Source organism: Erythrolamprus reginae, chromosome 7, assembly GCF_031021105.1.
Source record: "Erythrolamprus reginae isolate rEryReg1 chromosome 7, rEryReg1.hap1, whole genome shotgun sequence".
Taxonomy (NCBI): Eukaryota; Metazoa; Chordata; class Lepidosauria; order Squamata; family Dipsadidae; genus Erythrolamprus; species Erythrolamprus reginae.
Window position 1 is genome coordinate 69,892,531 of NC_091956.1, and position 15,366 is coordinate 69,907,896.

The 15,366-nt window shown below is 41.6% G+C and overlaps 1 protein-coding gene across 3 annotated transcripts in view; it reads right to left on the bottom strand.

Annotated features, from left to right (window-relative positions):
• Nucleotides 1-2,404: 2,404 nt before the first annotated feature.
• The window catches only part of ZNF827 (zinc finger protein 827), a 184,077-nt gene continuing 171,115 nt past the window's right edge, over nucleotides 2,405-15,366 (bottom strand). For 2 of the 3 annotated variants that reach the window (XM_070757790.1, XM_070757791.1), the window contains one exon: nucleotides 3,241-4,451. In XM_070757790.1, the coding sequence (XP_070613891.1) occupies nucleotides 3,644-4,451 (808 nt within the window). In that variant the 3' untranslated portion in view covers nucleotides 3,241-3,643. Of the gene's footprint in view, nucleotides 4,452-15,366 lie in introns of all 3 variants that reach the window. The other variant, XM_070757789.1, reaches the window with a different exon arrangement.

Here is a 15,366-nt window from a genome sequence, read left to right on the forward strand (position 1 = left end):
AAAGTATGCGGTCTGGGATGGAAGAAAGCTGTCATCCAACATGCATGGAAGCTACTAGGTTGGGGGAAGCCGGATTAGACAATCGAGCTCAAACTCTTATTCACTATTTGGCAATGCTGGGTAAGAGAAATTGGCCAGATCATTTGTTTATTGCAAATTCCCCCCTGTATTATTAGAACACCATTACTGTTGCACAATTGAATCTGCCACTGCTCTACTCCCATATGACAGTACCATTTAGCTTTAACATTCCAGATCACATCCCATTCTTTGCTAGTCTTCTGTTGCCAGGATTCAGGAGTCATAGGTTGTTAGGGTGCGCAGGAGCCCTATTCCCCAAAGTATGCATCACTGGAAACAAGTAAAGGAGGGGGTTATTAATGGCCCTTTTCCCATGACACCTATCTGGCCGACAAGGTTAACATGGGTTAACTGAGATAGCAACCAGACACAAGGAACTTAGAACTAGCCACTAAACAAGTTTGCAAAGAATAAATTAAATCTCTCTGGTTAGCCATGTTGCTGCTGGCCAGGGGCTGAACAATGATCTTGCTTAGGGTAGAATGAAATCCTAGAGAGGCTTGTGAAATCCTAGAGAGGCTGATTCGGTTTCTGCTCTCTTGTGATGGCACAGCAGGAAAAAAAAAACACAAGTAGGATAAATTCTCTGAATGTATTGTTTTACTCTGATGTAAGGTGGGGAAAAAAAGGATAATAATTTTCTGGCTTCCTCAACAGGGGCCCGTTTTAAAACATTGGCTCCCACTCCATGGACCATCCTTGATTGTTGCTTACATGCGATGGGAGGGTGACTATAACTTGGCCCATGGGTGAGGTTAGTCATGTCATGGGAACAGGATCAGAAACTCAGCCTTCCTCTATTTCATGTCTTCAGGGTGCATTGAAGGCTCCAAGAAAATCATGCTGACTACAGTGGCATTGAAACGTCAGTTAGTTCATCACATTACATCCCCCTTATCTTAATCATGCTTCTGATGAGTAGTTCCCAAAATTTCTGAAAGTATTTTTTTTAACCAGAATTTAGTGCAATAAACAGGGTCCCAAAACTTTTCTTAGATTTAAAACAATGAATTATTAATTATTTTAACGTAAGTTAGCCAGATAAGGCCCTATGTTGGTTAAACGTCTTCATGAACGTTCATTATTTTGACTCTGCTTATGTTATTTCAGTGTTATGAATGGCTAGTATGTAGGCTTTCTCCTTCCTTGTTGTAAGATTTTTGAACACCCACTCGCTCGTATTTCTTTAGTGGGGAAAACATTTATGATAGCGAATTATAATAAATGTTGAGAGCATGGGCATTTTTAAACCATCTTAGGAAATGTTAATATTTTAGGTCAACCACTAGGAATGCAACATTTGCTTCTACTGCGATAAAGTGCAATGTTTGTGTCATTTTAATGACTAAAAATAAGAGCCTTAAGAAAATATAAAGTTACCTTCCTAGAAGAGTATACTCGAGTAAGCGTTAGCAAATGTTATAAAGGAATACAAATAACACGAAGGGGATAGAACACAAAATTGCCAGTATAGCTGAATACAGTAGTACCTCTAGATACGAGCTGCTCCACATGCGAGTATTTCAAGATACGAGCCACGAGGGGAGAGAATTTCTGTTCCAGACCCGAGCTCAAATTCGGGATACGAGCCGAGCGTCCACTAGGTGGCGCAAGAATCCTTGCTTTTGGGGAAAAACAAAGTCTAAAGCCATTTGTTCCATATACGAGTTGCTCGACATAGAAGCTCCCTTCTGGAACCAATTATACTCGTATCTAGGGGTACTACTGTAGTTGGATATATAAAAGAGAATTCTACAATTAAACAGCACCTTTTTCTCCTTCCGTTTGAAAAGAACTTGCACTTACTTTTCAAATGTACATGATACTTTTCAGTAAAAAAAAGAAACATTATCTTGGATATGTTTCTTACTTTTACTTTTTTGCTAGTGAGAAACATATTAGTGCAAGACTCAACCAGTGTGCAAAACCTGCCTTTATTTAGTCTGAGCCCTAGTGCCCAGAATTTAAGAAATCCTTCCTTTTAAAAATTCCTTCTTCTGCATTTAATCACCTCTAAATGTGCATCCTTGCCGTCACAATCTAAGCTAACCACTACATCCAGACCAACTGAGAATGTGTAGATGTGATTTCGTGGCCTGAGGGCTGTTTGCTATATTTTTCTGTAGTCGCCTTGGTCAAATTTGAATAGTGCACATATTTTGGGATCGGATATTTTTCTAGAAGTGAGTTGGCGATATGATCAGGTTTCTGCCTCCAGTTACCTGACCGAGGAAAGCAGCAATTTAAATGTAATGTGTTATGTCCAGTCTAAAACAAATGCCTTATCGGATGTACCTTGCTCTTGGGTATTTGCATTCAAAAGTTTTTTTTTTAAAAAGGACCAAGTCACATGAATGTAACAAACAAATCAAATTGGGGGCATGTATCCAATGCACTTGTTGTTTACAAATCTAGCTGCCTTTTCGAAACATCACTGTAACGTATTCAGGACTGTTTTAAACATGATCTTTTTTCCTTCATAGAGATAATCACATTGACTGCATTATTCCAAGGGTAATAATAATAGGAGTGTTTTCGTTGCTGGAGAGGGTCAGAAGACGAATAAATCCATGGTATGAAAACTTGGCTACCCAAATGTGTACACAGAGAAAAGCCCTTCGTATTACATGTGTACATGCACTGGCCATACAGAATATCTCCATGTAAGAAAAAAGTTACTATATGAAATAGCATCCCCTTGCAAGGCTAAAGTAATTCCCCCTCTTCGGCTTTTGCCCTGATCACCAAACTCTAAGATGCGAGACTAACCTAGCCCGCTCTTAACATAGCTGACTGCAATGCTAGTTCTTTTTGATTGATGTTCTTACATTCCATAACTGAGCAGTAAAAGAGAAGCAGGCCAGGTGAGCAAGGATGGACGACCGCAACGTTTCACAGGGTTGGGGCTACAGCTCAGCGGTAGAGCACATGCTTTGTACGTATCAAGATCCCAGATTCAGCCACCAGCACGTCTAGTTAAGAAATCTCAGGAAGCAGTTGCTAGAAATTACTTCCATCCTGGAGAACTGGTGTCAATCATAACAGACAATACTGGGTTTGATGGGCTTTCTGATGCAGCATAAGGCAGCTTCTTAAGTTCATATTAAATAAGCCGGTACAAAAAAGATGTGCAAAAGCAATGCCATGGCACACAGACACTTTTTTTTTTTTTTTTAAAGAAATGCTCAGATTCACAACCCAAAGTCAAATGCAACCGAGGGTCATCTTAGCTAGGGCTGACGGCCATTAAGGACACACTAGCTCAGCATAAGAGACAAAAATGTTTCTTAGGCGAGACCACGGAAACATGCCTCTGAAAGTAGAAATATGCAGGAGGTCGTCTGTCTGAAGGTTTAACAAAGCAGCCTTCGTGGCCGCGTATTAAGGAGACGAGTGGCGCCATTTTCTTTGCCGTAACTTACTGCTAACGTTATATTGTACAAAAATGGCTGGGCAGCCAAACCATTGGATGTATGGTTTGAAATAAAACCGGCTTGGAGTCTGGCGGGAGTGTCAGGTGTGCGGTGTGGAGGATTTTTTGGTACACGGGAGGCTGTCCTAGCTAGAGAGCTTCCGGTCTTTCCGTTAGTCCGAGATAGGCCAGGAAGGAGTGCTTCGGCGAAGTGTCATCCAAGCGTAGGGTCTGCGGTTGAGGCGAATGGAATGTGATTTCAAAGTGGTTTTTGGGGAAAAACATGGTCAAGGGAATGAGGTGGGCAAACTCAGAGTTCCGGTATTTATCAAAGCACAGGGAAGTGCCGTTTAGGGTCAAGGCCCTCAGCGCCAGGTTTGGCTCTGTCCCGCCACTTTGAGCGGCCGACATGGCTACGGTCTGTAGAGCGTGGGAAGCCGACATGACCGAGAGAGGGGACAAGAGGCTGCGGGAACTGTTGGCCAGGAGCAGGGGGCCGCCTTCCGTGGAATTCACACCCGGCCCCTTTTTTTCCTCCTCCGAGCAGTCTCCATTTTGATGTTTCTTCACGTGGCGGCTGTAGACGAACGGGTGGGTGGTCTTGAAGAGGCACTCTTCGCAGCTGAAGGTCTGCCGGGGCGCATGCTTGAGTTTCTTGTGCAGGTTGAGATTGTCTTTGCGTTTGCAGCTGTAGCTGCACTGGTCACAGTGAAAAGGGCGCTCCCCTGTATGCACACGCACATGCTCTATCAGCTTGTTGGCCGTCTTCGAAAGATAGCCACACTGATCGCACTTGTAGTGGTTGCCAAGGCGATGCTCTCGAATGTGCATTTCCAGCTCGAGCTGATTGGCTTTCACTGCTTGGCAGATCCGGCACTTGTACTCCATTTTGTAGTGGGTTTTCAAATGGCATTCCATTGCGGCTGGACGGTTTGTGGAATAAATGCAGAAGGGACACCTGTGAAAATGCAAAAAATATACATTGATACATGGATCTAGATCAGCTGGGAGCAAATTACATCATATATAAAATTTCCAAAACCTTTTTGTGTCCCTCAGAGTGGGCAGGGCTGATTTCTATAGCAGGTTTTAAATTTCTTTAGGGATGACTAATTTGATGACTGCATCTCAAACGATCTATCTGTTAAACTACTGAGGTTTGCAGATGATACAACAGTGATCAGACTCATTCGAGACAATGATGAATCCGCATACAGACGGGAAGTTGAACAACTATCCTTGTGGTGTGACCAGAACAATCTAGAACTGAACACACTCAAAACCGTAGAAATGGTGGTAGACTTTAAGAGAAACCCTTCCACCCTTCCACCTCTCACAATACTAGACAATACAGTATCAACAGTAGAGACCTTCAAATTTCTAGGTTCTATCATATCTCAAGACCTAAAATGGTCACCTAATATCAAAAACATCATCAAAAAAGCACAACAAAGAATGTTCTTTCTGCGCCAGCTCAGGAAGCTCAAACTGCCCAAGGAGCTGCTGATACAGTTCTACAGAGGAATCATTGAGTCTGTCATCTGCACCTCTATAACTGTCTGGTTTGGTGCTGCAACGCAACAGGACCAACACAGACTTCAGAGGACAATCAAAACTGCAGAAAAAACAATTGCTGCCAACCTGCCTTCCATTGAGGACCTGTATACTGCACGAGTCAAAAAGAGGGCGGGGAAAATATTTACTGACCCCTCACATCCTGGACACAAACTGTTCCAACTCCTACCCTCAAAACGTCGCTACAGAGCACTGCACACCAAGACAACTAGACACAAGAACAGTTTTTTTCCGAACCCCATCACTCTATGAAACAAATAATTCCCTCAACACTGTCAGACTTTCTACTAAATCTGCACTTCTATTCTACTAGTTTTCTCATCATTCCTATCACCCATTTCCTCCCATGCTGACTGTATGACTGTAACTTGTTGCTTATATCCTAAGATTTTTATTAATATTGCTTCTTCGTTGCTTATTTAACCCCTATGACAATCGTTAAGTGTTGTACCACATGATTCTTGACAAATGTATATTTTATTTTATGTACACTGAGAGCATCTGCACCAAGACAAATTCCTTGTGTGTCCAATCACACTTGGCCAATAAAAATTCTATTCTAAAGTTTTGCAGACATTTAAGCCGTTCACTTCACTATTTCATTCTTCTCTCTGTACAATCAGGCTGATTTTTCCCTCCACGACAGATGGTGGGAAAGAAGCTTGCTATAAGGCACCGAAAGGGTCAATTTCCAAATGATCAAAGCAGGACAAAATGATAACTCTACACAGAATTTCACTGCCATCCCCAAATCCCTCAAAGGGCTACCATTCAATTCAGTTGTTGTGGTTTCTACTCCTAACTCCAAAACCTTTAACCTTAGACTATCTACAATTGACCTCTCCCCCTTTCTAAGAGGTCTGTAAGGGGCGTGCATAAGCGCACCACTGTGCCTACCGTCCCTGTCCTATTGTCCTACCCTTCCTGCTGCGTGGAGAAGTTACAAGGTAGAGACTGGAAGGCTATTAAGAGGGCGGCCAGGAGGGGCGTTCCGACTCCCATTCCCTCTCATCCCGTTCCCTGAGATCTTTATCCCATAGGGAATAGAGGAAATACTGTAGATTTAATTGGTTCCCAGCAAGTCAATGGGCTGGGAACCAATTAAATACATTTCCATTATTTCCTATGGGATAAATTAATTCGGTTCTCAACCAAATCGGTTCTCAACCACAGTTCTAGAACGGATTATGGTCGAGAACCGAGGTACCACTGTATTACCCTATAATTGTTTGACTAAATAAATAAATAAATTCCTTCAACACTGTCAGACTTTCTACTAAATCTGCACTTCTATTCTACTAGTTTTTCTCATCATTCCTATCACCCATTTCCTCCCATGTTGACTGCATGACTGTAACCTGTTGCTTATATCCTAAGATTTTTATTAATATTGCTTCTTCATTGCTTATTTGACCCCTATGACAATCATTAAGTGTCATACCACATGATTCTTGACAAATGGTATATTTTATTTTATGTACGCTGACAGCATATGCACCAAGACAAATTCCTTGTGTGTCCAATCACACTTAGCCAATAAAATTCTATTCTATTCTATGCTAAATAAATAAACAAACAAACAAACAAACAAACAAACAAATATATCATGATGTTACTGATCAAATCCCTTGGAATCTTGATAGGGGTTAGGGGGTAAAGTGCAAGGCCCGACCATAACCCACTAACCCTGCAATTTTTGTAAAAAGCAGTTTTTAAATTTTCCCTTTTTTGTTTTGTTTTTCAGCATCCGACTATGCAGAAAATGGGAAGATTTATCCAACAGCACATTTTAAATTACAATATTGATATAACCAGTACATAAATTACGAACGAAGCTTTTAATTCAGCTTTAGTCTAATCACTGATGTTTTATTAATAAAGAAACATTTACTGAGTTTGGTGTAACCATATTTCTAGAAGGTTTTCTCCACTGAAATGTCTACCTCTCAACTTGCTTTTAATTTTTTTTTACCTTCACTGTGCCAGCTCTCTCCTTCTATCTGAAAAAAAACCAAACCTTACAGATTATTTGTCTCAATAGGATGATATAATCATTTCTATGGTAACCTTGACCCTCAATGCTTCTTGGAGAAAAGAGTTCTTTTGCAAAGGCAAAAAAGACCCAAAGTACTGCATTTCAGTGGCTTTGGCACAAAAGAAGAATGCAGCTGCTAGAGCAATCATGGGCTTCCCTAAATATGCCCATGTCACACCAACACGCCGCAGTCTGCATTGGTTGCCGATCAGTTTCCGGTCACAATTCAAAGTGTTGGTTATGACCTATAAAGCCCTTCATGGCACCGGGCCAGATTATCTCAGGGACCGCCTTCTGCCGCACAAATCCCAGCGATCAGTTAGGTCCCACAGAGTGGGCCTTCTCCGGGTCCTTTCAACTGAACAATGTTGGTTGGCGGGGCCCAGGGGAAGAGCCTTCTCTGTGGCGTCCCCGGCCCTCTGGAACCAACTCCCCCCAGAGATTAGAATAGCCCCCACCCTCCTTGCCTTTCGTAAGCTCCTCAAAACCCACCTCTGTCATCAGGCAGGGGGGAACTGAGATAATCTTTCCCCCTAGGCTTCTACAATTTATGCATGGTCTGTTTATATGTATGATTGGTTTTATAAACAGGGTTTTTTAGCTGTTTTAGTATTGGATTTATACATGCTGTTTTTACCACTGTTGTTAGCCGCCCCGAGTCCACAGAGAGGGGCGGCATACAAATCAAACAAACAAACAAACAAAAAAATATAAATAAATAAATAAATAAATAAATAAATAAAATAAATAAAATAAATAAAATAAATAAAATAAATAAATAAAAATAAATAAATAAAAATAAATTAAATAAATAAAATAAAAAATAAATTAAATAAATAGAAATAAATAAATAAAATTAAATAAAATAAATAAATAAATAAATAAATAAATAAATAAATGCCATTGCAAAACTCAAAATGAAATAGCAAGTGAACTGTGGTCTGAGCTTGTAAGGGCGGCTTCAGTAAAATGCCAGCTGCTTTTTTGCAAGGCCAAATAATATTTAAAATTAAACAGTAGGTGCTGAAACAGCAAACGCCTTCCATGACTTGCTGGTTGGCAGCAGCTGGAGAAACAAAGGGCAATCCCGATGGCCATAACAGGGATGCCATCTGCCCCTCCTTCCAACCTGGCTGGTTGAGCCATAGGACTCATGTGGCATGTGCTCTTTATCTGCTCAAATTCCAGATTTTGTTTTAATCTCTTTTCTCTGCTACAGTGCTGCCTGGAGTGATTATTTTCTCCTCTTGTGCGACATGGATTTTCTGGGGCTGCTTAATAGACCTGTTCAACAGTTCAACTTTACAAGGCAAAAAGGAGCATTGGAAGTATAAGGTGCTTATGTGCAGCATCAGCATCTATCTATCTATCTATCTATCTATCTATCTATCTATCTATCTATCTATCTATCTATCTATCTATCTATCTATCTATCTATCTATCTATCTATCTTGTCCCAAGACACAATGAGGGTTTTAGTGGGTATATATCTATATACACATAGTAATATACATGATGAAGGTTATAGAGGAGATACTCATAGTAAAATATATCTAAGAAAGAATAGAAAAGAAGGTATAGTAATAGAACATATCAATGAAAGAATAGAAGAAGCGATATAGGAATAGAAGAAAGGAATAGGAGATATAGGAGAGCAATAGGACAGGGGACGGAAGGCACTCTAGTGCACTTGTACTCGCCCCTTACTGACCTCTTAGGAATCTGGATAGGTCAACCGTAGATAATCTAAGGGTAAAGTGTTGGGGGTTTGGGGATGACACTATGGAGTCCGGTAATGAGTTCCACGCTTCGACAACTCGGTTACTGAAGTCATATTTTGTACAGTCAAGTTTGGAGAGGTTAATATTAAGTTTAAATCTGTTGTGTGCTCTTGTGTTGTTGTGGTTGAAGCTGAAGTCGTCGCCGACAGGCAGGATCTAATGATCTAAGTGCCAAAGCCCCCTGTAACAACATTGCCAAAAAGGCACTAAGAGTTCTCAATCTAATCTTGTGTAGCGTCTTTTCTCCAAGAGGCATTGAGGGGCAAGGTTACCATAGAAATGATTATATCATCCTATTGAGACAAATAATCTGTAAGGTTTTTTTTTTTTTATATTGGATGCTAACAAGAGTATACAAAACATTTGTGAGACCAATTCTCAAATACAGCTCACCTGCCTGGAACCCACACTGCATATCGGACATTAATTACAATCAAGAGAGTCCAAAAATATTTCACGAGAAGAGTTCTGCACTCCTCTGCTTGCAACCTTATGCCACCATACTTGAAATCTTGGGGGCTTAGACGACTTAGAACTACGTTGCCTTCCAACTGATCTAAATGTAGTTCGTAAAATCATTTGCCATAATGTTCTACGTGTCAATGACTACTTCAGCTTCAACCACAACAATGCACGATCATACAATAGATACAAACCTAATGTAAACCACTGCAAACTTGCCCTGGAAAATAAGCAACAAAGTGATCAATGCCTGGAATTCACTACCTGACTCTTTTTCAAAATCTTTAACCTTAGACTGTCTATCTCACCCCATTCCTAAGAGGTCCGTAAGGGGTGTGCATAAGTGCACCATTGTGCCTACCGTCCCTGTTTGTCCTATGGTACTCATTTATCTGTACAGTGATACCTCGTCTTACAAACGCCTCGTCATACAAACTTTTCGAGATACAAACCCGGGGTTTAAGATTTTTTTGCCTTTTCTTACAAACTATTTTCACCTTACAAAACCACCGCTGCTGCTGGGATACCCCGCCTCCAGACTTCCGTTGCCAGCAAAGCACCCGTTTTTGCGCTGCTGGGATTCCCCTGAGGCTCCCCCCTCCGTGGGAAACCCCACCTCTGGACTTCTGTGTTTTTGTGATGCTGCAGGGGAATCCCAGGGGGGGAATCCCAGCAGCGCAAAAACGGGCGCTTCGCTGGCAACGGAATTCCAGAGGTGGGGTTTCCCAGCGAAGGGAGCATCAGTGAAATCGCAGCATCGCAAAAACACCAATGTCCTCAAAACCCCACCTCCGGACCTCTGTGTTTTTGCGATGCTGAGATTTCACTAGCTCCCCTCGCTGGGAAACCCCACCTCTGGACTTCCGTTGCCAGCCAAGTGCTCGTTTTTGCGATGCTGGGATTCCCCTGCAGCATCGCAAAAACACAGAAGTTCAGAGGTGGGGTTTCCCATGGAGGGGAGCCTCAGAGGAATCCCAGCAGCGCAAAAACGAGCGTTTCAGCTGGCAAAAGGGGTGAATTTTGGGCTTGCATGCATTCATCACTTTTCCATTGATTCCTAGGGGAAACATTGTTTCGTCTTACAAACCTTTCACCTTAAGAACCTCGTCCTGGAACCAATTAAGTTTGTAAGACAAGGTATCACTGTACTTACTTTACTTATGTTTGCACTTATACTTGCTATCTTTTACATGTTTGACAAACAAACAAACAAACAAACAAACAAACAAACCTGTCTGCCTTCCTAAACATCATCCCAGCAAATCCCAAGGAAAGGGAGGGGCTATACTCTAACCAGAGCATTCAAAACATTTGTCGGGCCAATACGTGAACACAGCTCACCTGTATGGAACCCACATTGCATAACTGACATTAATACAATTGAGAAAGTCCAGAAATACTTCACAAGAAGAGTCCTTCATTCCTCCTCTCGAAACAAATTATCTTACTCCTCCAGACTTCAAATACTACGGCTATTTACAACTGCGTCGCCTCCGGACTGATTTAACTGTTGTTCATAAAATCATACACTGTAATATCCTTCCTGTTAGTGACTACTTCACCTTCAACAACAACAACACTACCACAAAAGCACGTAATAGATACAAACTAAATGTAAATCGCTCCAAACTAGACTGCAGAAAATACGACTTCAGCAACAGTGATCAATGCATGGAACTCACTGCCGGACTGTGTTGTTTCTTCCCGTAACCCCAAAATCTTCAACCTTAAATTATCTACTGTTGACCTCTCCCCTTTTCTAAGAGATCTGTAAGGGATCCCTTTTCTAAGCGTGCATATGCCCGCTACTGTGCCTACCGTCCCTGTCCTACTGTTCTATTATCTTTTTTATCACTACTTTGTACTTTGTTATGTTAATACAAACTATAATTCTATACTTGCTCAAATAAATAAATAAATAAACAGATAAACAAACAAACAAACAAACAAACAAACAAACAGGGTCTCCTTGCCTTCCATCTCAAAGGGATGCTCACTCCTACTGCCGAACCCATGAAATCACAAGACAATCTAAGAATGCACAAAACCGACAGATGTAGATGGACGAACCCTTTGCATCTGCTATATTTCTTCAATTTAAAGGCAAGAGGGATGAGGCCAGAAAATATTCCAAGATCAAACCTTTTTTTTGCAAATGTTCCTCCACTTCAAGCATATTTGGCAGTTTTAAAATTGTATCATATTTTCAAGAGAACAATCTAAAAATTGAGAATCTGATAGGACGTATTTATCTTAGTGCCTATCACTTTCCCCAATATTCCAGTAAAATATTTTCTCTGTAGATCAAAGTGTTTAAATTACTTTAATTTTCAAACTTCATAAAGTAGTGTAGATTTAACTTTATTTACATCAGATAATGCAGCTCAACTAATTTTGCAAGGCAGAGTGAGATAAACAGGCTAATTGGAAGAGTTAATTGCTTGTAGTCTGCATATAGTCACCCTGATTCAGCAGCAGATAAATCCATTTCATAGGGTGCATTAACTCCTTTTTGAACTTGATACTGACTTTGATCATATACTACCCCCACCCTCCAAAAATGCCTGGGCTCCCATTGCTCTTAATATACCCCTGCAATTTCCTGGCAGTTTTTGGAAGGTAGTTAAATATTCATTCCATCCTGCCACATAGTTCTTTTCCTCTTGTGCACATCTGTGTGCAGAAAAAAAAATGCTTGCTTGTGCTGTTTTTAGTCCTTTGAAACGCCATTTGAGAGAAATCCAACTTTTACTATGACCGTGCTTCAGCGAAAAAGGTGAGATTAATACAGGCTGTGCTAAATCCTCTGTTAGCGACTATTGCAAATCCGGTAAAGAAGAGTGTGGCCGAACCAAAGAGTTCTAAAGGGATGCTAATCATGCTCAATGCTTTGAGAAATTTTAAAAGCAATACACAATGCTTCGTAATGAAAGGAGAGCCTCATGACACTATTTGATTTGATTCTAAATCTTGAAAGCGTCAATTCTAAACTTTTACAGGAAGAAATTAAAAGTCACCGAAACTCTTGGAGGAAGCACTTAAACCGGGTGTGTACAACATTGGTAACTTTAAGACCTGTGGACTTCAATTCCCAGAGTTCCCTAGCCAGCCACGCTGACTGGAGAAGGAAAGGAAGGAAGGAAGGAAGGAAGGAAGGAAGGAAGGAAGGAAGGAAGGAAGGAAGGATGGAAGGAAGGAAGGAAGGAAGGAAGGAAGACAGACCGCTCAAAAAAATAAAGGGAACACTCAAATAACATTAATCCTAGATCTGAATGAATGAAATATTGTCATTGAATACTTAATTCTGTACAAAGTTGAATGTGCACAATAGCATGTAAAATTGATTGTCAATCAGTGTTGCTTCCTAAGTGGACAGTTTTATTTCACAGGTTTGATTTACTTGGAGTTATATTGTGTTGTTTAAGTGTTCCCTTTATTTTTTGAGCAGTGTATGTATGTATGTATGTATGTATGTATGTATGTATGTATGTACAGTATATATATATGTATATACAGTATATATGATATATGATATATATATGATATACAGTATATATGATTCAACACAAAAATATGTAACCCTTCCCTGGTGCAGAGCTGAAGGGATTGGATACTGTAGCCTAGAGGATAATTCTCTGCCTTACAAGGCAAAGGTTTGCAGGTTCAAGTCCCAGTGGGTATGGCTAGCTGATGAGGCCAAAACAAGGCCGAAATAGATCTATCCTAGTCTCCCTTAATTTTCAAATTCAGCAAAAAAAAAAATTTGCTGAAATTTTAAAATTAAGGGAGACTAGGATGGCACCATTTCGGCCTTGTTCTGGCCTCATCAGCTAGCCACACCCTTACTGGGATTTGATCCAGCAGCTTCTGCCTTGTAAGGCAGAGAATTAACAGCTGAGCCACCAGACCTGATCCCTTCAGCTCTGTACCAGGGAGGGGCTATATGTTTTTTATGTCGGATCACCCTGGTATATTGAAGGAACGTCACAGCTCCTTTTTGCCTCTAGGCCCAACCCAGGGCCATTTCAAGGCAGTTAATTTATTCATAGCCGACAACTATATTCTGTATGAGCGGATATGCCTGTTGCTGGTTTTTTACCTGCTTGTGGAATAATCTGGAACAGGCTACCATGAGTGGCAGCTGAATTCTCGGCGTCATTGTCCTCTGGTCCTGGTTGACTTCGCTGGACTCCAGCATCTGCAGGTAGGGATCACGCTCCCTACCTGCCAGGTTGAGAATAGGTCCCTTTGGCCTTGTTGTAGATAGGGCCTGGTTCTCATCACGGTCCACTTGGTTGATTGTTTTAGATGGCCTTCGGGGAGAGACTTGCATTGTTCTGGCCTCTCCACTGGGCCAACTTGCGATTGGGCAGTCTCCGGTTGGTGAAGTCAGGAATCTCCCAGTCTACATCTTAGCTGGTCAATGTATCTCCACCACAGTTGGCTGTCATCAAGTTTGATTTGGTAGGACTTTGGCCCGGTGATGGCTATTACGGTGGCCTTTACCTACTTGGGATCCCCTGCAAAGTTCTGTGTGAACACTAGCTGGCCCAAGACTAGTGTTCGTGTTGGATTACTGGACCCTAGAGGTGTCTCCGGGTGGTAATTGGGATTCAGTCTGTTCAGTTGGGACCTCAGTTTTGGTCCCATTAGCATTTCGGTGTTGTCCAGTTAGTGGCCATGCATGGTGTGATGTGTTGGGCCAGCAGGAACTGGTCAATCTGTTTAACCCATTCTGATTAAAGTCTCTTTGGCCATTCTCACCATTCTTTCCGCCCGGCTATTGCTAGCTGGACTGAATGACGAAACAAGCATATACCTTATTCCCAAGTCGGCCAGGAATGACTCCATATTCCTGGAGTCCGTTGTCTGACATGATGACATTGGGAAGGCCATGCATAATGAACATCCTTCTCAGGACTCATATGCTGGTTTTCATAGTTGAGGTGTGTTCACTCCCTCCAGCCACTTGGAATAGGCATCCATAATAATTAAGAATGTTTGCCCTGCCCTGTCCTTCAAAGTCTATGTGGATTCTTGACCATGGGACTTTGGGTATCTCCCATCCTAATGGTATGGTGTGTGGTGAAGCTGGCTGGGATTTTTGGCATGGCAGGCAAATTGCCACCCATTTGGTAATGTCCTGATCCAGTTTTGGCTCAGCAATGGTTGCCTTCTGTTTTAAAATGATGGCATAAAAGTTGGGTAAGCCCAGAAATGCCTGTAACTCTGCCAGGAATTCTACTTTAGTGTCCTCAATTTTGCATTTGTCCCGTTTGAGGCCTCTTTGCTGGAATTGACCTAGCACCTTGCACCGTCTGGTCATTAGTTGTTCCTACTATTCCCCCAAGATGAGAACATCATCAAAGTAGGGAACTACTCTAGGGATGCTATATAGAAATCATTCCATCGTGCTATGGAACAGTCCAGGGGCACACTTATTGTTGGGTTGTTGTATTGCAGGCGGGTGCACTTAAAAGCCCCTCTGTGTATGACTATGTCTGGGCTTATGCAGTGGCTGTGTCCATTAGTAATTGCTGGTATGCTTGTGCCAGATCTAATGTGGCAAAAAGTTTCCAACAGAGTACAATAGGTGTTGCACTACAGGCATAGGGTAAGCATTTGACAGCAGTACTTTGTTAATGATGCCCTTATAGTCCACACACATGTGAATCAAGCTGTCCAGCTTCATTGGTGTAATGATGGAGGTCTTTCATGTGGCATGATCAACTGGCTCTAAGACCCCTTGGGCGATTAATTTATCCAGTTGTTCATCCACTTTTGGCCAAGGTGCAAACAGAACACTATGGGTTTTTAATCTAATGGGTGTGACACTGAGGTCTAGGTGAAACGATATGGGCTTTCCCTTATAATTACCTAGACTCCCATCAAACACATCTGGAAAGTCAGCCAGTTACTTGTCCAGTATGTCCCCCTTGATGTGATGCAATCCATTGATCCCAATGCTGAGAGGCTTGAGCTACTCTATTCTAAGGAGTGTAGATCTGTTCCCCTCAATG